The 24982-nt window shown below is 42.4% G+C and overlaps 2 protein-coding genes across 2 annotated transcripts in view; one reads left to right on the forward strand and one right to left on the reverse strand.

Moving 5' to 3' along the window:
- Positions 1-2250: 2250 nt before the first annotated feature.
- LOC107273056 (zinc finger protein Noc) lies at positions 2251-6695 on the reverse strand. The gene is made up of 2 exons (XM_015750852.2): positions 5034-6695; positions 2251-4735 (listed from the first exon to the last, which is right to left on the reverse strand). Exons 1-2 carry the CDS (start codon positions 5118-5120, stop codon positions 3389-3391), a joined length of 1434 nt encoding a protein of 477 aa, XP_015606338.1. The 5' UTR covers positions 5121-6695; the 3' UTR covers positions 2251-3388.
- Positions 6696-10636: 3941 nt separating this feature from the next.
- LOC107272970 overlaps positions 10637-24982 on the forward strand; it is a 44047-nt gene continuing 29701 nt past the window's right edge. The window contains exon 1 of the mRNA XM_025090340.1: positions 10637-11706. The gene's annotated coding sequence lies outside the window, so the exon portion shown is untranslated. The remainder of the gene's footprint in view (positions 11707-24982) is intronic.

The raw sequence follows: 24982 nt of genomic DNA on the forward strand, positions 1-24982 counted from the left end.
ATTGTAAATAAAGATTATTTTTTCGTAATCAATTTTTAAAATTATATACCTCAATCCACTCTCAGCTTCCCATTGGCGTCGCTCTCACGATCCTGGTACCGAAACAGTGATGAAAGAACTTTTTTTTTTTTGTTTGTGGTTAACCTATCGATTTCATCCTTCGCAATTTCATCTCCAGGGGATCGTAGTCTATGGATGAGTTATAGTTACTCTTTGCTGTCGCGTATTCATCAGTGATGTATGACTCGACAGGAGATCCTAGGTGGAAGACCGGGGCACGATGTACGGCCTGTTAATAACAGCAAGAATGAACGAACGGCTGCACAACGTAGTACACAGATGCCACTGGCGGCCAGAGGCCCCTTTGTGTTTTATTACAAACGATACGTCAGCCCACGATGTATGGGCTGCTTTTATCTGCGGCCTGTTATTGATGTGCTACATTGTCTGCGCTGACTCGCAAGAGTGGGTTGGATGTGCCCGATAGACGTCGCTCAGGGACGTGCCTACTCCTGGCCGTGCCAGGTGACAAGCCGACAAGTGACAAGTATCGCTACGACATTTTCCACGATGATTTCTCATTTACTCAACGACGGATCGATCGGGTCACGGCGGCCTCTCTACAGGGGCTACTCGAATATGTCCAGGAACGTGTATAAAAAAATATATAGAAATATTTTTTAATCGAGATACTGGAAAATCATAATGGTCACGAGTAAGCTATGAAATTAGCATCTATAGAAATCAGCGAGGCTCCGTATACAATCGGGCAATGTCCTGCTACGTGCAATTACCATGTATATCCTTTGGATCGGATCCTCGGTATTGCCGCTGGGGAATGGATAATACTCCGTGCACATGGATAGGAGTCAACACCTGCTGCCTAATGGGATATAAATTATCCTCTTGAGGTTCCGCGAGTGGTATGCATCACGTTTTAATTTCATTGCTGGAGATTATCATTTTTATAGACTTTTTTTTTTATTAAGGGGGCTGCATGCTACGAACTCCCTTGTTTATGGGGTAGGGTTGAGTGTCTTGGTTATTGCTGGTTCTATGGATTTTAATACTTTCTCGGATACCGAGGATCATATTCAGCAATGTAAAAAGGAAAAAAGTCAATGGCAGATTGCTGCATGGGATGTATATATGTATGTATTATATCAGTAGATACAGTGCTGGCTGGTACTAGGCATTCGTAAAGCAAGCCATTTAACGCTCACGTGTATAATTCATAGGGTAACCGGTGCGACTGCAAAGTGGGTACTGGAGGTTATTGTATGCAAATACATAAGAATAAACTTTGAAAATCCAAGTAGATTGACGCATAAGACGAAGAAACAGTATCGACCAGCAGTTAAGAAAGTCACTAGACCGATACGCTGTACAGCGAGTGCGTCCAGCGCGCCAGCTAATTGAGACTCAGCGATGGCTCGAAATAGCCGAAATTCCAATCCGAAGAACGGCAGAGCGAAATATGGGAAGCCATTAATCCTCACGTAAAATCACCGAATATTTCACTCTGCCGTGCCGGCCGAGTCGCGACAGCAATGCCGGCAGAGTAGTAGGAGGAACGGTAGTACCAGAGAACTAGGCATCGGTGGTAGCAGCGACGCTGCCAGTGGCGTCGGCGTCGGCATCGGCAGCGGGCGAAAGAGACAAAGAGAATGAAAAGAAAAGAAAAATAGGAGAGCAAGTGTGTTCTCTCTCCTCCGTCTCCCTCTCGCCGTGTTCGCTCTTCGCCATAAGACTTCGTCTCGGTTCCACAAACTCTTCCACTCACAGAACTCGCTCGCTCCGGCGCTCAGCTTCAGATTTATGCGTCCCGCCTTGCAGCGCTGATATCCGAGAACTCACGGGCCGCTCTGCTCGTAATGAAAGAAATAAATTTACTCTCTCTGGTGCCCGGGGGATCGGGACTCCCGGTCGCACACGTGGGAGAGAGAGAGAGAGAGGGAGAGCCTGACCGTGCAAGAGCTGAAAGTCTCCTCCTTTATGTGTTCCTCACGCGAGACATCCATTCCGTTACACGCAAACGCCCACGTTAACCTTTACTACTATCCTGGTGCTTGAGAGGGGCGGTGGACGGGGTGTCAGCGGGAAGTGGAAGGACAAAGGGAAGCAAGTTATGAAAGTTGGCCAGACTGGGGAAGCGCGGCGCTCGGGTACCCAGGAGGGAAGACGACGTTGGTAATAATGGTAAGTGACGGGGTGATTTAGAAACGCGGTGCTCGCGATTGCGTGAGTACGTGTGATTCTACAAACATGTTTATTAAAGCGGTATGGAAACTCAACGATATTTACAAATCGTATTTACATTTCAGAACGACGTATCGTAATACCTCTATACCTCGGTAGGGTACTATTTTCTTTTATATATATATATATATAGTTCCTCTTGTTTCCTCTCGGACAACGCAAAGCGTCGTTACGCGCCCCTGTAGACTCTCCGTCTTAGTGCAGCCACAAATATTCTACCCCATTAATATGAATAGCACCAGACATTTTATTAAGGGCTTTTTAAATAGTGATGCACACATTTTTTTTTTATCCTGAACAAAATTGTTCATTAAACAATTCTTTATTTTATACGTTTCAAGATACCTTTGTCCCCGTTGTATTTTATGTTTAACCCTCGTTTCTTTTTTCCCCTTCTCAATTCACATCGCTTTCAGTCTCCCGTCGAGATACGGTTTTCCCAATAAATTAGACTGTAAAACTTTTTTCTTGCAATCGACAGCGTGTAATAATATTTTTGTCTTGCCCTCTTCAAAGAGAACATTTTATATCACAGTTACATTATGGACATTGAACGCGTTTGCCCCTCGCGAACGAATTCTCTTTCGTGCACGGCGAGCCTATGGAAATGATCGAATGCAAAATCAGCGTTAACCACTCGAAACGCCAGCTGAAGCGGGGCGAGTGTGTCCAACCCAATGATTACGAGGCGTCATCCGATGACTCCTTAAGCTCGCAGCGACTGCCCGGCGCGTTCGTCGCGCCAACAAGGGAATAACAATAGTAGGACTCCGACAGTTCTGACAGCAGCACGAGATTGCTTGATAATTTATATCGAGTGGACAATCGTGAAACGTAGTCGTTCAATAATACCCGACCGTAAATCGATCAAATTTTAATAGGCGTATAATTTCGAGTTACCGCTCTCTCCCTCGAGCCGACAGCTCACTCCGACCCTCAGCCGATTTAAAACAGCAATAATAATAATAATATAAACTTTAATAATATTTAATTTATGCATTCTTTTAAATAATTTCTATATTACAAACAGCGCATGCGACGCGCCAAATATTTACAGTACAGTCCCAAAGAAGCCTTCGTCCTCTCGTCTCACAAGTTTTCATAACCCACGTGTCACGTCCTGGGGTCCTTAAGGATGAACGGCAGCACCGATCCGTTGACCGTAGATTGCATATGGGGAGTAGTATGGACCCAGCGCGTTAAATGCGCTGTAGGGAGACGCAGCCAAGGATGCTGGCAACGGTCCTGTGGGTGGTTTACCATAGGGATGATATCTGGCACTCAGCGGGCTGAGGGACGGTGCTGGATAAGATCCGCCAGCTGCGCGATGAAGGGCCGCCGAAGGTGATAACAGTGGGTGAGGATGGGGACTGCCCAGTAACGCCGATGTCGCGTGGTCGTTGCTGCCAAGGCTCGTGTGACTTCGAAGATGCTGCAGGAGCTCCTCGGAGGTGGTGAATCTCTTCCCGCAGTAGGATTCGCCGGCGATCCAATTACAGACGTAGGGTCGGCCACCGGCAAGGGACGAAGGGTACGATAAGGATGGTGGCGGCATCGGTCCCAAGGATGATAAGGCCATCGCCAATCCGTATTTCTGATGGTCGCACTGGGTGCATCCGCTGGGGCATGATCCTGCGCCCATCATCATCTGAGCATTGTGCATACTGTACTGACAGCCCGTGCAATACGGATCCTTACAGACGGGAACGAGCGCCTCACCGCCGGCTGGTGTTTTCACACGAGCGTAGCTCAGGTAAGGACTTCCGGTAGCTGCCGAAGCGGAAGGCGGATATCCAAGAAGAGCAGCCGCGGCTGCATGGTGATGAGAGAATGGCGAAGCGCCAGCAAACGGTGGTCTGAATGCAGGATTCTCGGCCAGTCCTGGCGGACAGCACAAAGGATTACCGCCGAATCCTGACAGAGCGGCACCGGGCTTATATCCGGCCAACGCGGATTCCTTGGTATGTCCTGATAGAATTTCCATTCCGGATCGGATAATGGGACTCGCGCCATTGTTATTTCTTGGGGAATCGTTCGTCTTTTCCCGATCCGCTGGTGTCTTGCGGTCTGCCGATGGGGTTCCGCTTGCGTTGTTTACCGCCGGCGATGCGGATTTCCTTCCGAGCGGTGTACGACTTCCCGATGACTTTTTCTCGACGTTATTGTTCTCACTCGCACTCACACTATCCTGCCCACTGACACTGTGCACACTAGCCTTGGACGTAGGGCGTCCGTCGTCCTGAGTCTTCTTCGTGAATACGTTTGTTTCGTATGGCTTGAACGCCAGCGGCTTCGCTTCCGACGGACTGCAACGCGTGCGATCCATCTTGGCTGCAGGCGGCGATCTAGCGTTTGACGAAACGATTCCCTTCGGTGGCTTTTCCAGGGGCGAGATCAGAGGCTTCGTCGGGGAATCCGCACCGATTTGGCTGCATGTCTGGGCTAGTAACGCCAGTGGACTCTTTTTCGCATCCAACTGTAAAATAAATAAATTCGAACCATGTACTCGCGTGAAAATACAAAAGGACGATTGGAAGTTACGCTGTTTGCGAAAACTTAAATAATATGTAACAATAATTAAATTTAGCTGTACTTGAACTGTAGTAAAAGTACCGTTAAGAAAAACTAAAGAAAAAGAACCAATAAAGCTTTTCGATAAAAGCTCTCCGTATTGCGTACAGACTCGTGACTCTTTTTCGATATCGCGAGAATTCTTTCCCGGAGTAAATAAAAAATCGTCTCTCAGAATGCTCAAATCTCTCCTGAATACTAACCGTAGTTGGAAGCGGAGAAAGATAATCCGGTTGTAAGTACTGATTGTGTCCAGTGGTCAGCATACCGCCTTCCTCAAGTACAACCATTTGTTCTCGCACTATGTTCTCTTGACGCACTCAAAAAAAAAAGAATGTTGCACAACACGTAAAAAATATTTAAATATCCTCGGACAAGATAACAAACGTTTATTTATCGTCAAGCCGAAAATAATCGGCACTCCCTCCCGTTAATAAACACACGGTTAGATTTTCGTTGGAACGACACGTACGCTTTGAAATCCAGGAAAATAGTGACGGTACGTACGAACTTCTCGGGACGCGAGACCGAGCGCGAATGCAGCGCCATCTGCTCAACCTATTCCCCCACCACCGAGGCTAACCAAGCAAGCCTGTCATCCCCACCACCAAGTATCGCTCCAGTGGGGGAAACGTGGCAGAGTTTCGAGGGTCTCTGGTGTGGGAAGGCATTCTAATTCAACACGCCACCCATGATGTTGGCCCGACGATGACAGCTCCCATCCCGGCTTTGATATTTCACCGCTTTTACAGCCCTAGCCCTCCTTACAGCTTCCCTACCTCTCGCTCTCTCGCTCTATCGCTATAGAAGACCAACCGACCTAACCGCACCACCACCACGTAGAAGAGTCCCTGCGCTACGGCAACCCGATATTTTATACCGTGAAACCTGTCTGTCTCTTCAGTCGGCCCCGCTTAATAAGCAGCTTTCAAAATAGAAATGTAATGGCCTCGGGGGGTTGCAGGGTGTAGGATGTCGAGTGATTGATTGCTCACAGGGCGACTTACAGACTGCCTCGAGTAACGAATGACAGCCACTTAGCCGCTGTTTGCCTACAATTTCGTAAAAGCGTTTTAATCGTCGCGGGGACTCGGTTGTCCGTGACTTCCGATTTTTATTCACTAATTTCAATTACACCAAACCGCGTGGCACTTCCCAACTATACCGACCAGACTACTAGGCTTGACATCGACCATACGAGATACCGGTACAAGAAAAAATTCCTTTTCACTCGCTGCTACCTCACAGTCTCGAATGGCCCGTGAAGTCGAACTACCTTCCGCATTTCCCACGTGGCAATAAATAAAGTTAAGTAAAAAGGACGAAATCCGAGGCTCGCGGCGTCTGTGCTCTTTCTCCTTGTCTCAATGCCTGGAACGAGAGTCCGTTCCTTCGTGTTAATTAATTTAAGTCAATTTATAAAGCTCGCCACTAGAGGTAATCGGTACGGTAGGGATAAATTAGCGACGCGTACTCGCACGTAAGCATCCGGACAGTACTTAGCACTGGTATTGAAAAAAAAAAAACTTGAATTTTATACCGACTGGAATTTTAACGTCGCGAATCTCGGCAGTTATGCAATTATTGCCATTCCGCTGGAGTCTCTAACCCAACCGCCGCTGGATACGTTGGGATCGATGAAGCAACTATGTTACAAGCTAATTATCAGGAATTATGATTCCATCCATTTCAGTGGCGCGCGCAGTGCCTCGTGTCTACGGTAAACAATAATTAGCCTGAGTGTATCTGCTGTCAGGGATAATACAACTGGGAAGTGTACACGGATGAGAAGTTCCAAGTGACGTGGGTTGTACTAGGTGGATTCGTGTTATCGTTACTCCTAACGGGTAAGGTTGGTAATGCGTTTACATTGTATTTACCGGTACCCCCATTTCCGGCGAAAGATAACGGGCGCTCGGTTTTTCGTCGAAAACTCATAGTTTTCGCCAAACCAATCATTTCACCAGGATCATTATGAATTTTTACCGATATTGGAAAAGTGCACTGGGTCCACGACTACGAAGGACTCAACGAAAGCATGGCGCCGACTGTCTAACTACCCTAACGCCCGACTCTCTGACGTTTCTGACGCTGACGGATGAGTTTACAGCTAATGTAGTACGCTTTGAAGTTTGCCGCCGGCGGGTCAGCATTTTGAGGAGACTACTATAAATGTCAGTTCCTAAGGCCGACAAAGGGCCGGCTGTACTATTGACAGAGACACGATTGTAAACAACGAGTCTCGCGGCCGTACATTAAAATTAATTGGTTTGACGATCATAGGTCAATTTTAATACGTCGCTGATCATTATCAGACCTCTTGATGTATGCTAATTATTTGCCTAAGTGCCTTGGCTAATTAAGGTATCCCGTTAGAGTCGATACGGTGTAATTTTTGTAGAAAAATTTTATAAAAAAAATTTTTTCATTTTAAAAATTTATTTCTTTTCTTTTAAACACATTTTGCTATTTTTTTCATTTTTCGAATATGTTTTTAGTTTACCGTTTTTTTTTCCCCCCTTTATATCTGCTTTTGCTAATTAGCTTAAGAGCATCGTTAAATCTTGTCTTGGACGTATTTTCGAAAAACAGTCTCGAATGACTCATAGAGTAAATCACAAGCGCTATCGACAATTCACTGTTACAAAATTCACTTTCAAAACGATAGCTGCTGTAATAAATGGTTATGGTCTTTTCCCCTTGGTAGTCGTACTATTGCAGCCTAGGGTTCCGCTCAGTTTGTTGTGACAAGGTAATAATTTTGCAGACCATTGTCAGGCGGGATTAGGACACAGGGGACTCGGGGAAACGAGCACGGGGAGCAAAGGGGCGTCGCGACGAAAATTTAACAACTTCGTCGTAAAGTGTTAATTGGTACGAGGGTAGGTCTGGAGCGTAATCAGCAGGGGCACTATCGTGAATTAAGGACGTACCCAATAAAACGACTCCGTTTTTCGAAATAGGTGAAAAGATCGTAAAATAAAATACTGCAACTCTCTGTGTCCCGAAAAGAAAGTAATACGGTAGCTAGGAAGATTCCAAGCACCGTTCCCCGTGTTGCTTATGGAGAAATATAATTTTCTTAAAATAAATAAATAAACGAGCGACGATATACGATTTTCGACTATAATCCACAGTAAAGGAAAATTTAACTCGGGTAATTTATTCAAATTGTCCATCCTGCGTATTTGAAGCCATTCAAATTTCCCGCCGTCGTTCCCATTCGTTAGTTCAAACCACCTCGTATACTTTCCCCTTAAATATCACGACATGCCAATAGACAAATCTTATTGTTCGAGCGACAAAAGGGTTTCCAAAGTGCTCCATTAGGGCCGGGAGTACATCTATATACATATATACACTTGGTGCTAACGGAATTGTCCTGCTCGGAGTGCATTCGAGCGAACAAGTTGCGATTACATTGAATTCGTGTGAACGACGACAATGGCGACGAACGTTTATCGTATCTGGTTGCGTTCTATACGGCTGCGACAATGGATGCTAGGAGGACTGGATAAAAGTGTAAAAATGCTGACAAGCGGATAATAGAGGAGGCAGTCAGTCACTTTGAGAGATGGCGTGGAACAGGAGGGAGGCTGTGCGCTGAACCGTGAAAGGGAAAAAGATCGATGGACGCAAACGCGGTTAGCGTGCAGAAAAGAGAAACAGAATTTGCGCCGGGTAATAAATCATAGCGTTCTCCATTTCTCCTGTTCCAATACTCTGAACTTTGTGCGGAATTCCATGAGGTACCTATACTTCATATATAGTATAGGTATACCTGCGACTATACTTCGAGCCGCATCCATATTATAGTATACGGACGGTACAAGTAAAAGGTATATATAATATACACAAAACCGGTAGCGCCCTGTTGTCTTTTTTTTTTCAAAAAATTTTCCCTTTCTACCGCCACAGAAAATTTTCCAAAATTCGATCGTCATTTGGTTCTCGTTGGCCCCTCATATTTTACTGACTATATCTACCGAGTGAAAAAAAAAGTGTGCTCTTAAATTCTTTTGACACACAACACGCATTATAAGTAATTAATGGTATCGTGACGTACGACGATTTTTATCATGCTCTCGCGTAATCTTGTTAATCTCTTAACTGACTTCAGACACTTATAAATTACGTTAACGCGTAAATATTTTTCCGACGTGATTTAGAAGGAATTTCGAGCAAGTAATATAATAATATGACAGATAATAAATTTATTAAGTTCCACGTGTAAATAGGTAGAGATGACTTATTAGAGGAGAGATATAAATAATTCGTTGTTTTTTTTTTATCTTAGAATTCAGCGAAGTCATCCAACGAAAATAATTCGTATTTTAATCGCGATTGGAAGTAACCTAAAAAAATATTTTTCCTGACCTCCTCCCGACCCCCTTGACCCAGGTCGATATTTATTGTACAAATCGACTGATCATTGCGAATGTTTCTCTTGTCGTGTATATTAATTGGATAATTTGATAAATAAATTCGTCACTGATTCGTTGGGACGAAATAAAATAATTTAAACGGAGAATGAAGTCATGCAAATTTATTTATCATATTAGTCTCTGTCATCTTTAATTTTTCTTGACCTTTCCCAATAACGTATTATATCCCTAACGACGGGACGTCCTAATCCATTTTAACCCGAGTCATTGTTCCTAATCCATTTCGTCGTTAAGCATAACGTCCTCGCGAATAGCATTGCTGAAATTGCGACATCCATTAACTTTGATTGATATACGGCTTGGCAAATTAGTTAAAGTCGTCCATCGACCATAATTCATAGCAACGGCAAAGGCACCAGACACAATGGAATTCATTGGTATAGACGAGAAACAAGTTGAATGCTCGAAATACAAGAACAATATCTCGTTCGTGATAAACCTCAACCGATCTTCGTATTGAATCAATTTTCACTTACCAGTCATAAGTGAGTTAATGCCGATCGATAAAAATACCCACGTGTCCACCGTAAAGCCATTGTACGTACCGCATAGATTAGAATACGTACATTATAGATATACATATGCGTATATAGAGCAGTATAAAAATTCATAGTTAATATAAGGAAGGAACGAAAGAGGAATATTTAAAAATCCCCCAAAAAATTGGAAATAAAATAAAGGAAGGGAATGAAAAAAAAAAATAAAATAAAAAGTGTCGCGAAACGTCGATCCTACTTAAAACGGAAAAGAGGGCTTTGCCGCAGGTTACCGGAGTAGCTTTTGTATTTGTCCAATACGAAGTCACGTATCGAATATATTATCGGATGGGGGATACAGTCTACGCATGTGAAGGCTGAAAAGCAGGCAGCCAGTCAGGCATAGCAGAGGCATATATATGTATATACACGCCATATATGTATATACCTAGGCAAGGAGGCAAGCGGGCTGGCGAGCGACTATATTGATTGTGTAGCCGGCTGACAGCGACAGTGACATATGTCACCGAGGCTTCTCGTTATCGCTGATTTAAACATGAGGCAGTGAGATCCTCGTCTAGCTATGCTACACTGTACCAGCGAGGCACGGTATACGTATTTCTGCCTATGATTCCATTACTATTATTTCCGATAGCACAGACATCCGATGGACAATTCGATCACGAGTACGAATCTACATACGGTACACGTATGGGGAGCGAGTGATGTACATACAGATATAGCGAGTTAGGAAGGAGTCATTGAAACGAAGAATTTGACATAGAAAGTTTTTGCTTGGATTTTTTTTGTCGATTTACCCTGTTATTTTTTTTATTGACAGACAAAATTCATAATGGTATATATATCGATCATTGATCTGTCATCCGTTTAAGTTCTTCATCGATCTTTATAATGCGACCATTCCGATGCTCTGGTCAATCGATAATGGACTAAGATAAATATCCGAGAACGATCGGACGTTCTCTCGCTTCATCCTGGAGGAATCAATCACGTTTTATTTGATTCCATTTGACGTATTTTACTTTAGTCATTAGATACGAGAGGGATGAAGGATTTGAATTAATATATAATTGGGTTAGGTTATGTGTTTTCGGATGAATAGTTAGTCAGTATATTCGGTAGAGGCCGGTTAAGGCCGGAGTTAATGTGAATTCAAAAAGTCGGCGGGAAAGGCACGCGAACGTTTGGCGGGAGGTTTGAAATGGAAAATTTGTCGGTCGATGAAACTAATAGGAATTCCTGCAGTCGGGCAGGTATGGTTAAGTGGGAAGATCGTGTAGATTCGTAATTGGTTATGGGGAGGAACGGGCAAGGTCGAGCTGTGGCGTAAGCATTTTGTAAGTTCGTGTCGCGTCTAACAAGAAAAGAAAAAAAAAAAAAAAGAAAATAAAGTGCCCACCCGAAAATAACTTGTAGCCATAGAGCAAATTTACCGTAGGCCGAAGCTCACGGTCCCTGAGCCTCTCTACCCCGCGTACCCCTGGGATCATATTTTACGTTTTAATCTCTCCATTGTTCCAGGTATAACGGAGTTTAGGAGGAAAAATAATGCCTACCACGAAACACGCAAAGCTGTCGCTCGTAAAACACCCATGTCGGCCCGGGCAAGCAGCGCCCGTGCACGACCTGCATTTTTATGTGACCACGCCAGATCCGCGTACAGATTTTCTTGAAAACTAAAAATATGTCGTTTCGATGCTGTAAACAACGTTGGCGCAAGTATTCCTCCACGAAATCGATACCATCTCCGTGCGTAACTCGAAGACCTTTTATGCGACTTTCACCACGTATACAACAAATCACCCAGGTCGCATTAAGGATGCCCGCACTTCTCACGGCCCTGGCTTCGTGCTGTTCTCATAGAGATTCCCGGCGACTTTTGACGGGATGAGACCAGGGAGACTCAGGGACACGCAAGTCCAGCATCTATATGGGTAAGTAGGACGAACGTCTTCTCGAACGACCCATGCTGAATAGTATTGAAAATTTTTTTTTTTACAAAATTCGTATAATTATAATCTTACCCGAATAACGAAAATCTAAGTCCACTTTAGGGGGTCTGTCTAACTCTTAAATTTTATTTCCAAAAACTCATCAAATCGGACCTCCACTTATCTGGCGCCTGGTATAGTTACAGCAGTCAGGTTGGGTTGGCATCTCGACGCTTTTGCAGCTCGGCATTGGCGACGTCCGTCCCGTCGTCTACGTCTAATTCCCGCCTTTGCTGATCCTTACCGGAATTATCGTAGCGCCCTGCTATTACCGTTACACCCCCAGCACTATCCCTTGGGACAAAGCCACACCGACCGCTAATCATTGAGTCTGAAACAACCGGGCCTCGACGTAATGACAATGCCGACTCGTGTTATTACAATAGAGGCCTGATGATACGTTTTAGGAAAGATACCTCAAGGCATTGGCGTAATGCGCCTCCGCGATGGTAAATCACTTTTGGATAGGCCGTTCGACAGGTTTCCAAGTGGTAGCTTTTATTCTTTCTCTTCTTTTTTTTTTTCCACTTTTTTTGTTATGCCATATTTTACAGGCTCCCCAAAGTAACCATTTTTTTTTAAACTTTCCAGTCTCCTCATCTTCGTGTCGTAAATTATCGTTTCTTTTCTTCGGACGTTTATCACTGTATAAAGGTGCCTGTATTATACGCCCCTGTCATTATACCTATGGATTAATTAAAACATACGTAACGAGTCAATTACGAGGAACGCCTGTATACGAATGGATAATACGTGTCTGTACCTTTTTAAAATTCTTAGACACCGTGTATAAGTCCCATGAAAACTCGTCACGATGAATCTTCTAGTTTTACTAAGAAAATGAGATTTCCTCGAGTCTTCTCGCGGTAGGATCTCTTCTCGAAAATTCCCAGTAGTTAGCGTAATCGGAGGCGACACCCTCGTCTTCTCGTTCGTGGAGGTCGTCGCGACGCCTCGTCACTCGCCTGTCCGCTTTCAGCGGGACGCCTGTCACTCATCCGACGCCAACCACGAGCGTCTGCTTTCACGAGCAAAGGGTCTATCAATCTCTGTATAACGAAAGACGTACCCAGCATCTTTGGTCCAGTTTGATAAATTTGACAGATTTCTTTTTCTCGAAAAATACATCGTTACCGTAAAATTTGAGTATTCCACTTACGAGGGAGACCGTTATTTTGAAAAATTTCACTCAGTAATTACCGGGTGACGAAAAAATACAGTAAATAAAAACTTCGTTTTACTATACGTCCATTTCGTACCTTCTAGATTCCTATATAGACGGACTGCATAAAAACCATGCTCGGTGGTTAATCTTTTAAACCTAACCGTTCCTTCTCGAAAAGCTGGGATAATAACAGTTGGAATATCGTTTGGAACATTTACCTAGGGGAATGCGGGCAATTCCCATCCGTCAGTTTGTGTCAGCAGCTAATCCTCTGGATTACGGGTCGAGTCATCCGTATACCCTGTAGAGGATGGCCGGACAGCCTCACTGTCATCGTCACTGTCATCGTATCGGAAAACTCGAGTTTGTTTGCCAGCCACTTGGAACTGTCCAGCTGTCCGTTGCCGCGACTGTTTACTCGATGGGCGAAGAGAGAAGGAGGACGAACCACCCCACTTGGCGTCCACGAAAAATGTGACTGTTCTCAGACGATCGGGTCACGCACTAAAATCATCGATAACGTTCATACATACCGATAAATGTTTTTTCGATACTTATTGCAATTCCAAATTTTTTGGGAGAATTTTCAAAAAAAAAAAAATACTCTCATCAGGGCACGAAATGTGGTTACGCTGAAATATGACGAACGCACGTGTTCCCATGAGTAAATTTTGTTTATACGACCGGGCTTGCAGTGTTTTCACGTCGGCGCAGCGTGCCTCTTTGATGAGAAGAGACGAGCCGTGCAAGAGGCTGGGTTCTGGACCATTGCGGATCCCGAGAAACACGTCCGTCGAGGCGTAAAACATGGGACCGTCGGGGATCTCGTGTAATTTGTATTTGTTTGTACAGCAGAAACGCGGCTGCGAGCTACCCTGGGGGATATAGAAGAGGCAGAGGACGAGAACACGGACACGTATGCTTGACGTACGGCACCTGGTCTATGACAGACGTGATTTATCAACTGGAGCAAACGCTCGGGTTTACGAGGTCAGGGGTCATTTGTAACCCAGGATCGTGTATTAATCGTTCACGCTCAGCGACGTGTCTCAAATCTGCTAATTCAATCCCTACGTTCCGTGGCCGTCTCCTACCCTTCGTCATCCTCATCAGCATGATCCCAGCACTGGGAAAAATCATCTACATGAGACCTAGGTTGCCCTAGAAAAAAATTTCAATAAACTTTACACCCCTTTGACCCGCACCAAAATCACTACCAAATTCGGACCCCTCTTACTTACCCACTTTGAATGACCCACTAAAAGTACCTTACGGTAGAAACTGAACCAAGGTCGACCAGCAATCGTTCACCCTAATTTCAAGTAATTTCGGCACTCCCGGTAGTTTGGAGCCGGGTACCCAAAAACTAAGGACCCCGATACCGTGTCTCCCTTTTTGGGCCTTATAATTACAGTACCTCTTCGACGCACTATACTTATAAATGGCTGAGCGGTACGTGGGACTTGCACCTTCGTTCCTCTTATTAGCCACTGCTGCCAACCTCACGTGTACCCACGTTTTCCCTATCTACAGATATAACTGGGATTAGCGACCGTACCTCGGTTACTACCGGGGGCATCTACCACGTAGGTAAACGGATGTCGTTTGCCAGAGTCAACTAGACGTACGATCCTTATCTTCCTTCTCTTCTTCCTTCTTACTTCAAACTTTCATCCACGAAAGCTACTATAATTTATCAAGCGACACTTTACGTGGACTCTGAGGTAGCTGCTACCGCGTATGTACGCATGTAACTTCTTCTTCCTTATCTTCGTTAATACCGTCGACTTCGTGGGTATATCGTATACCAGCGACACTTTGACCCCCATGAATACCTGGAACAGAGACCAGCTACCAGTTGCTCGTATACCTATATGCAAATACCATATTACGTAGACAGGTAGTTCGGTGTAAACGTTCTCGTCAATCTCCCATAACGTATTTTCACAATCGGGGTCGACGTTAATATATTTATTTATTCCTCACGCAATCAACGCGACATCCGATACAATCTATGGGTACCGGAACCAAATAAATTCATGTCCATTACTGTACCGGTTGCATAGCGATTTTTTTTTTTTTTTTTTTTTTCCACAAACCTAACTGCATTATTATGCTAACGTAGCAATGGCCATGCTTCGGCTAACCTTTATGCCGTCAATTCATTCAGCACCCTTTTTCTCTCAATGGCTATGCTAACGAGATGTAATTTCGTGTATGACGCGTCTTTTGACGCTACGTAATTTACATGAAAAGAAAGGACCATGGCCGCGTTATTGTTTCCCGACATCCGTTATTTCCCGGCTGTTTCTTGGTAACGAGCATTTAATTAACTCGCGATAAAAATACCACGTTATCAGGTATCAGCGGAAATTTTTTTATCGACAAATATTTTTATCTCATTTTTCGTATTTCATACCCGAGTCATTGGTAACCAGGAGAAATCATGAACCCGTGCGTGTTTGTAATGCCACGAGTGCACCGGCAGGGTGGGGCACCCACGCAGGTGAGTAGGACGCAGGTGATTACTTAGTATGCCTTTGGCGAAGCAGCCCGTAACTGACGTGTTCTGAAATGGATAGTCGCTTTAAATATTACAGGTGCACAGCGCACGTGTTTTTTTCTCTATTTCCCCCAAGCAACACTCGTATTATAGTCAGAAGATTGTAAAACGATAATAAAACTATTACGTGACAGATCTACGACCTAAAGTCACAGTCGGCCGGAAGTTTACGAAAAACGTTTATCCAACCCCTTTAGCTCTAGCCGCTGTTTGAATTCCCGCTTCGTACGGATTAATCTAAATTTTGTCCAGTGTCTATGAAAAATGTGAAAAAAGGTTTTTTTTTCAAATTGTCTCTTTCAACTCCGGAAATTCAATCTTGACCAGTCGTAAGATTTGGTTGATCAAAGTGATGCTAATTGCTATAGGGAAACGCGTGGAGTGACTTACGTGTGTAATCTTACTGGTATCCACGTGGTCCAGGTTCCATCTCCTTGTTCCGAAGGCAACAAGGTGAGTGTCGCCACGTGACAGGTCAGCCAAGCGACAATGACAGGCTCGTTTCCATTTGAGCAATTTTCAGCGTGTCTCTGCGACGCGCGGCCATGCTTGTCTTCTCGTAAAGAAAGAAAGCCGGAGAAACGCCAGGAACAAAAGACACGGGCAGCCTAGGGGGCGCGTGAGCTGTCACCTGCATTGTTGTTGCTTCTCCATCCCTTCGCCGGTTGCCCCACGGGGTACAATGGCCACCGGCAGAGCCACGCCTCGGCACAGCATGCCTAATCACCCTTAGGCGGACGTCTGCTATTGAGATGTTTAATTAACTCCATTGTGAGTCTCTTTGTGATGCGAAGTACTGCCGCGATTATTGTTCCCGGCTGCTCTAGCCGCTGGACCCGATTGCGGAGGCTGCCGATTTCTCCGAAGAACATCCGTCCCCATACCCTACGAAGACGTTGACCCTTAAAGAAGAAAATTCCGTCGGTCGCATCCGTATTGGGTTTGTCAACGAAATATTTTTCCATTCTACCGTGTAAACAAGAAACACGTTAAATTTCACTGAAATACTTACGGAAGCACTCGAACCGATGATTTAGCATGTTTCCATTGCCGAAAAATATTTTGTCAACGTTGGTCAGCACGGTGCTCCTTTATTAGGGTTGTTTCACAAGCCGGCTATGCGCTTTACTGCGGCCCTAAAATTTAACACAGTCCCATTATACCAGGTAGTACTATTGGTCTGGTTGGGTTAAGCACGTTTGGTTAAAAGTATACGTCTGTCTCTCCTTAAGACTTTTTCCTTCCTCTTTATCATTACGGTTCTAAATCATACTCAAACGCTTTTGTCGTTTTATAACTGTTCCAATATTCCCGCGGCGATACTATAGACTCCGTAACCGTACGTCATAATGTCGGTTCCGTTCATAATATTAATTGAATGGAAATAACGAAAGGTTCCCTTTGGTAACGCTGAACTCATTGGTTCGCTTCCACCATATAGGCAACCTCCTTCTCTGCCTCTCTCGGTCTGCCTGAATGCCACCATTGTACCAGTGTGACACTTGTATAACATTTATGTGACAGGGCAAACAACGGTACGACCATAATACTTCCATCAGAGCGCAATTATGTAATTAGATTTATCGCTTTACAGAGAGTTTCTTCATATATTTTTTTTTCGACCTTCCCTTCCTCGTCCCATCGTTCACAAGCAACCTCAACTGAACCGTCTCTCGATTCGCCGTGCAACCATTGTCACTTGAAATCAGTGCGACTTAGTTTTACGAGATAACGACAGTATTAAAAGTTCATTTCCTTGATTTACTGATAATCATTTTTTTTTTTTCACATTTATAATTTTCTTCTTTTTTCTTTTTACTACTCCTTATACTCCGTTATCGTAAATGATTCAGAGTTTACCTGATAATTCCGTGTTATGGCTGTTATCAGTTCTTTGTATATGCATGATAATAGGAAATGTACCTGATAGGCACGTCAGTGCATTATTATTAAGATCAAGCGCTTGTCTCTGATTCATCCACGTTGATTTTGCAGACTCATTTCCATTGGATCCATTTCCACTGGATTTCTTTCCATTCGATCCTCAACGGGAAGTACGTTCAGGTACCCCCATCGCCAATGATACATTTTTCAGCTTCTTCGACGACTGTCGTCCAATCTTATCGCGGTTCGACCAAACTGTTTGAAAGCTGGTTAACGCGCACTGTTATTTCTTTTCTTCCAGTAATAGACCTCATCCATTATAATTCAATGACACAAACACGCATTTGACGTGTCGTTAGAACGTGGTTGATCGATGACTCGTTTACGTACGCGAACCAATGAGGCGCCGCTTCTTCGTCTACGTCCTGGAAATGACAAGGAAACATTTGCGACCTCATAACGATAATTTATTAACGCCAATGTGCCGCAATTTGCAGAACGTACACTCTGTGAAAATTACGTAAACATCACGGGATTACGCCACGAGATTTATGAGGCTTGGAATATTTTTTTTTTACGTTTACCAACCATCGCGTTGTTGTCACATTTTCTCATGTCGAAGTCAACAAAAATCCGTAGCTCCGCTCACTGTGCTATTCTCTGCCAGCTGTCAATAATTCATTTTTTTGGATCTTATACGGTGACTGACAATAATAATGTTCACTGCGATATCGATAGTCAATAAATTGATAATTTAATCACTCTATTTTCATTTATTTCGAAATTTTCATGTACAGTAGTATCTTGCTTTATATTTAAATCTATCGTGAGCCGCTGCCAGCATCCAGTGGTACAAACTTTAGCATGATGACACTCGGCAGGGTGTTTAGGTATACGTTGATGAACACTCGGGTAGGCTGGTTCGTTGTCGCTACTCCTTGGCCCGTAATGATTCCTTGCCAAAATTCATAGATCAACGACGAACTGGCAGGTATCCCAGATTGGGGATGTCAGCCTTGGGTGGTACCGGGTAGACGTAGCCCTCGTCACGATATGCTTGAAGGGGTGGTGGCGCCACTGTTTGACTTCCGACGCCGATTTGCCACTTGACACCTTTTGGAAATGCTGAATTCACCCGGTAGCTGACTAGCTGAGGTCTCGCCGAAGACAGAGCCAGGACGGTCGCAAGGAGAACGATGATCATCAGGTTCTTCATGGTTTGAAGTGCGTGCTACTCAAACTTGCTGAATGCGTACAAGACGAGAGGCAAAATTGATCTGAGGATCATTCCTTTGGTCGCATCTTATATACTACCCCAAGAGCCGGATGGTGATGTCAGTATCAGGATCGAGATTAGCATTTTTCTATTAAATTATATTCAAGAGGAAGATTTAGGCTAACTAGGTGTCCTAAGGTTGGTATTTTAATCGAATCGAATTGATACACAGACTCTTGTGTAACGTCGAATACGAAATATTTTTTTTTTTTAACACCAATATACTAAGATTATTTGGAACTGGATGGAACGACGTGATGTTATAAATTTTCACCAATTCTTCGTTACGTCATTTTTGTTACCAATACTCGCAAATCCCAAATGACACATCTCCGTCTCGGCATGTTTCCCGATCTCTGGAATCTGGAATTTAGGTTATGGACCGACATAAATGGATATTTGAAGGTTAGGAATTCTTTTTGCATAACGTGAATCGCCTGACAGATAAGAAGGACGGTTCGCGTTGATTTATATTTACCTAGGCACTGCCTTAATCACAGCCTAACAAATTCTTTTGCGACGAATCATTTTCATGTTTACAGTCAGCGGATCGCGTATTTCCTAAACAAGAAAAACAAATGTAGGCCGCGGACAGCCTAAGTTCTGGGAGACGTGATATCGACTATTTTAATTGTACGAATGACAATTTTCTCGCAATTTCAGTCGTTGCTGCTTGAATAATATTCGGACTTTTGGAACGTAATAAACTATCGATCAAATTAAAAAGCTTTTTTTTTTTTTTCTTAGAATGGCAATGATTCCGAATGTCACCGTAAGATCGTTGCACAGTCCTCGATGCGTATATTAACGTGGGAATGATCCTTTCTATAAAAAGGAAAAAAAAAAATCAAAAGTCAGTACGCATTTTAACTACGTAGCATAAGGTGTTTGGGAATGAATTTTGAAAAAAAAATGTATTTTTCATATTTCATTTGATCATTTAATTTTCGAAATATCATACGTGTCATTTTGACTAAGAACCTCTTGTGCGATAGGACTAATATTTTGGCGATGATAAATATGTTTATTATCTATACAATTACACCCGTTTAAAAGAATTGCCTACAAAGTACTGATAGCAGTATCTCTTCGAATTATACTTTCATAATTCACTCGGTCGTTTGATTAATACACTCTTCGAAGGCAGAATTAAAATTATTAAATATAATCATTATTGCTTTATAGCACGTTACTGATAATAAAACCTATCGTGTGTCCTATATTATTAACTGTACCTATTTGCACATCTTTGTTTGATATTGATAATGACACACCTCTCTGCCTTTTCACATTAAAACATACACGCGATACAAGTCTTAGATAAAGTCAAGCCAACATAAATGACTTATTATCGTTACTCCTTATTTACAACAGTCACGACGTCTTAACGTGTTGTGAACGTTTCGCAATTGAGCTTAGCTTGAAACAACACGTATCTCTTATCAGGGCATGTAAATTACATCTGCGCGGATCGCGAAACGAAAGTGGCGATTAAGACGGTTGCAATATTACTTAAACACTTTGGCCCGTACTCATGCCTCTCTTTTAGCGTTAAAGACGTCTTTTATCGACTGCTATCTGCTGTCATAGCAGTCGATAAAAGACGTCTTTAACGCTAAAAGAGAGGCATGAGTACGGGCCTTTATGTCTAATAATTGAAAGGACACGAATAAACCTCCAAAGAAATGAGTATCTTTACATACATAAAAAAAAAACAATATTCAATTAAATTAGGCGATTTTAGGATGTACCATGCATTACCCATTCAATCACAGTGATAACCCGCAGTTATCTTCAAAAAATTACAAAAAAAAAAAAACTAAAATAAATAATGTAATCTTAGCTGTTCGTTATTCTGGCAATATGATGCACGTTGTAACCGTGGATTTAATTATATAGGAATTGGCTGCGAGGTTCCGTTTCACTGGTAGATGTCCCAATTTATCACGGACGTATGTGATCCATTGGTTTTAATAAATCTCTCCGTTATTCCTTTGATGTTTATGAACAGTGCCGTCAATAGTTCTAAATCGGGGTTTTAATAAAATCCCTTTCTATCCTTATTACACCTATCCATATATACCCTTAGGACACCCTGCATTAAGTGATGAACAAAAATACCAATGAAAATCAACGATTCTAATTCTTAAGAAATTTGCCTGTTACCTTAGGCATGTGACTTTGCTGTGCTGCCTGGTGACGTTCGCTCGCAATGAAAGTTCGAGACAGAAAGGGACGACACCAGGCAGCAACGGGACAAATTTCAAGAAATATAATCTTAAGTAAGACTAGCTTTCGATCTTATTCTATGGATGTCACTACTCTTTACATTTGGGCTCATTACACGGTCGATATCAAAATTGGTTCACCTATCAGAGACAATTGAGAGGTTGATCGGATTCGCGAAATTTTTGACAACAATCCAACAAATTTTTATCTTTTTAATCGAAATAGCGCTATTTCAGGAAACCTGCAATATCCTCCTGCGCATGACCTTTTCTTCAAGAATTTTTACGTCAAGGTTCGTTTTTTTTTTTTTAATATGAGTTTTTTTATTCACGTATACCAAACAAGCCTTTGGATGAGAAGAATTTTTTTTCAACAAGGTCGCCCCAACTGGTTCTGACATTTCGTGGGTGTCGACCGAATCACAGAGACGAATCTTTGGAGTTCCGGAATTATGTGGAATTTATCGAATAACTTATATATATATGCTTGTTACACGTTACATCCGTCTCCGAAAAAATATTCATAACCTTCGACGAGTATAAAAATATTATCTGTGATACAAACAAAGGTTGCGTCATTTTAAAATAACGTTCGAGTTCATTCACTTGTACTGTAGGACTGACAAGAAATAATAAAAGGCCGAAACGAGTGAATTGCTATTCAGCATCCGAGGAATGGACCGAATTTATTTATTACAATTTTTAATTTACAATTTTTTGTAAATATACGGATGAGCAGGTTATACATACGTGCATGTACCTGGGATCGTGAGAATTTTGATATCCATTTCATTAAGTGGGTGCACTCGAAGTGCATAACATCCGCAATCGGAGTTGCTGGGAAAAGCACGTACGCTCGTTTCGTGCAAGAGAAAGTACAGCCAGGCGCAGCCAAGCCTGCACGTGAGAACTCGCCAGAGTTTTGCAGATGAATAAATAAACGGATAAATAAATATCGGTAGCAGGATTCGCACGCTGCGCCATACCCAATGTATTTCGGACGCTGCAACGTGCGTCGGACGTAAAAATTTGAACGAGCCAGTAGCTATACATATGCCGTATGTTTTTAAAACTGAAACATGGACAAAAAAAGTCATTAAAAATTTTCAAAAGTTCGATGAATAAATAAATTACATAATGAAAAACAAAAGGTAATTATATGCCCAAAAATTAAATTATTAAAAAATTCACATATGACAGTGCCTGCGTATATATACATTATTTAAAAACAATACGTTTGTTTGTCTAAAAAAGTGAAATTTTTCGAAACGTACGTATATGACGCAAGTGAGTATGTAAGTCGACACAGGTGTGCATTTATGATATAAAAAAAATACATTTTCTACTTATAAGATATTAATTTCTTATTTATAAATAGTTTCAAAATACGTATTGAGCAAGGTGATCAGAATTTTTTTTTTATAATTAAACTGTTACGCAAAGAGTAATTTTTCATCTGCCACCAATCATCGACATGTCATTACTGATAAGATGATATGCGCAAGGTTATTCAGGGCTATCGTATCACCTGAAGATAGTTCAGTACAGGAATTAATGGAAACAGATAATACAGAACCAACTTCGGGAGGTGCAGTAGTTCTGAATAGTCGTGTATATTTTTTTAACCATAAAAAATTTGGTATCTTTAAATTTTCTTTTAATTTAAATAACAAAAAAAACTAAAAAACTGTTTGGCAACAGACAAAACGTTACTACGTTGGCACTTCTGTAATGTGGTGGTCCTGTGACAGGTTGAACATTGTGAACTCGTTTGGTATTTCGCGATCGTTAAACGTATAATATATACTTCGCGTCGTTACTGCGAGGCACATTGAGCTACCTCGTAAAAAGCGAAACATACTTTACATCGGTGCTTCGCTCCGTTGACATTTTGTATAAGCACGCAATATAATTAGCGGCCATAATCATAAATAACGTAATTTACATACATTTCGTGTAATAAAGCTGTTTTATACCGAAGTACCAAGTACATGCTTTACTTCTGAGAGTACGTTATCCTTACCGGACAAAGTAATTTCTTTGGAAATAAAAATTTTTTTTTGAAAAAAATTCAACATTTTTCTCATATACAATCAATGCAAACGCACGAAAAAATCTTCTCCACGGAGTCATTGTCATCAATGATTTATTTTGTTTGCTTGACTCTTCGTGTCAAGGTTTATTATTATGGTCGCTACGTGGTCCAGCCTATATCCTACTCCTTCCACGCATTCATTATACAGCAACCCTCAATTTTATAATGGTCAAGACATTTTAAAAACCGCCGTATAATACAGTATCATATTTTTTACTTTGCTATATATGGATTGAAGCCTCAGTCTACGCATCTGAGGTGTGATTTTGACTTTCCTGAATGTATAATCAAGCATATCTCAACATTCTATTCAGATTCCAGTGTCGACAGAGCAGCAGACTTCTACGTCCTATGATATAAGAAACGTCGTTGGATACGATTGATAACGCATGATAATTCAGTCGACGAATAATAATTTTAAAAAACACGTAACAAATTACAAACTAATAAAATCTCACGATCCACTCATCTCCCGAGAGTAATTTTCATGTATTAATGAAATGGGTTATAACCGATACGACCTTTGACCTTAATCACGTAATGACAATCTTGAATATATAATTGATTGAAGGCTGTTATGACAGCGTGTAAGATTGCAGGCGGCCAGTACGAATGAATATTAAGTCGAGCCAACTGATTAAACTAATTCGCTTAGTTAGTAAAGCTGTATTAAATACTGCAAACAATGATGAAATAAAAAATGAATTTTTATTCGATTCGATGGATATCAAGGAACGATAAATAATTCATCGAATGTCAACAGCTACCACTCGCTCCTGATATTTAACAAGATGATATCGCGCGTGCAACCTTGAGTATGAAAAAAATATGCAATATCGTCGTTAATTAAAAATGTCGTATAATAAAATTTTATTATTGTAAATCTTACCGCCAATCACATAACCCGTAATCTAATTGTTATTGCGCTAATAAAAATCCATTAAATTCCCCGCACTGTTTTACATATAATTTTCATAATGCATTTATCACGTTCATCATCACATTCGAACTACACGAGCACACTATCGGTTCCTCGATTACCCATTGTAAATTCCACCCGCGTGCATCCGCACATGCAAAACACAGTCCCAGTATCCTAATGACACGTCAGATGCGATTTTATGGAAGAACGAGAAACAATGGTTGAATCACAGCCGTTATCAGAACGCGTACCGCGTGCCGCATTAACTCCTATTGGTTCATTGTTACATGACATGATTGATGTCCGACGATCGATTCGATGATGTCACGGAAGTCGTACATTTGGTAATATGTCTGCCATAGATACATAATCGGCTCACGCGCTGACTAAATGGTCCTATTTAAGAAACCCAATGGCGTATTGCCGTAACGTTCACTCCCCATCGAATGTGTTTCCCCATGCGTAAGTATCCCTAATGTACGATCCGCTCAGGATACATAAATAACAGTCGGCAATGCTGGAACTAGGAAGGAGATACGCCACTGGGGAAGGGACAGGCGCAACCAGCCAGCAAGTCATGCAGGCAGTCTTCACCGAAGCTACGAGCAGTTCTTTGCCTAGAATACGAATGAAGAATATAAACATGTCGTCATTATCTGCCGGATTTATAGCGTGAATACAGCTAAAGGTGGGCTCACAGGTGGGCCGACATCAAGGGCTCCCATTCGATAGCCTCGGGAGTCAAGAAGATCCGGCATAAAGGAGTGACAATGAAAACCAGGCTTAAATGCCAATTAGAAGGAAGTACCTTAAAATTCCCTAGAAAATCCCCAATAGTCACCAGACGGCGATAACGTGATACTATACTGTGTAAGGACTAACTTCAAGGTGGTCGAAGGAGCTCGCACAGCGTAGAGCCTGAAGTTATCTCGGATCTCTTAAGGAGTTTCTCTACTGGACTTCCGCTTAGTCACTACCGTCCACGTCGTTGCGTGTCAGCCTTGTCCTTGGTCGATCCTCGAAGATTCGAGATCGATAATCGATTACCAACGGTCCACGTCCCAAAGAGAGTCTACGATGACAAAG

Source organism: Cephus cinctus, unplaced genomic scaffold (assembly GCF_000341935.2).
Source record: "Cephus cinctus unplaced genomic scaffold, Ccin1 Ccin1_scaffold1343, whole genome shotgun sequence".
In the NCBI taxonomy this organism is placed as follows: Eukaryota; Metazoa; Arthropoda; class Insecta; order Hymenoptera; family Cephidae; genus Cephus; species Cephus cinctus.

Excerpts from the sequence above, each read along its gene's own strand:
- LOC107273056 (XM_015750852.2), bottom strand. The coding sequence starts at position 5,120 with ATGGTTGTACTTGAGGAAGGCGGTATGCTGACCACTGGACACAATCAG. Across the intron at positions 4,736-5,033 it reads TTTCTCCGCTTCCAACTACG|TTGGATGCGAAAAAGAGTCC; the intron begins GTTAGTATTCAG and ends TTTATTTTACAG.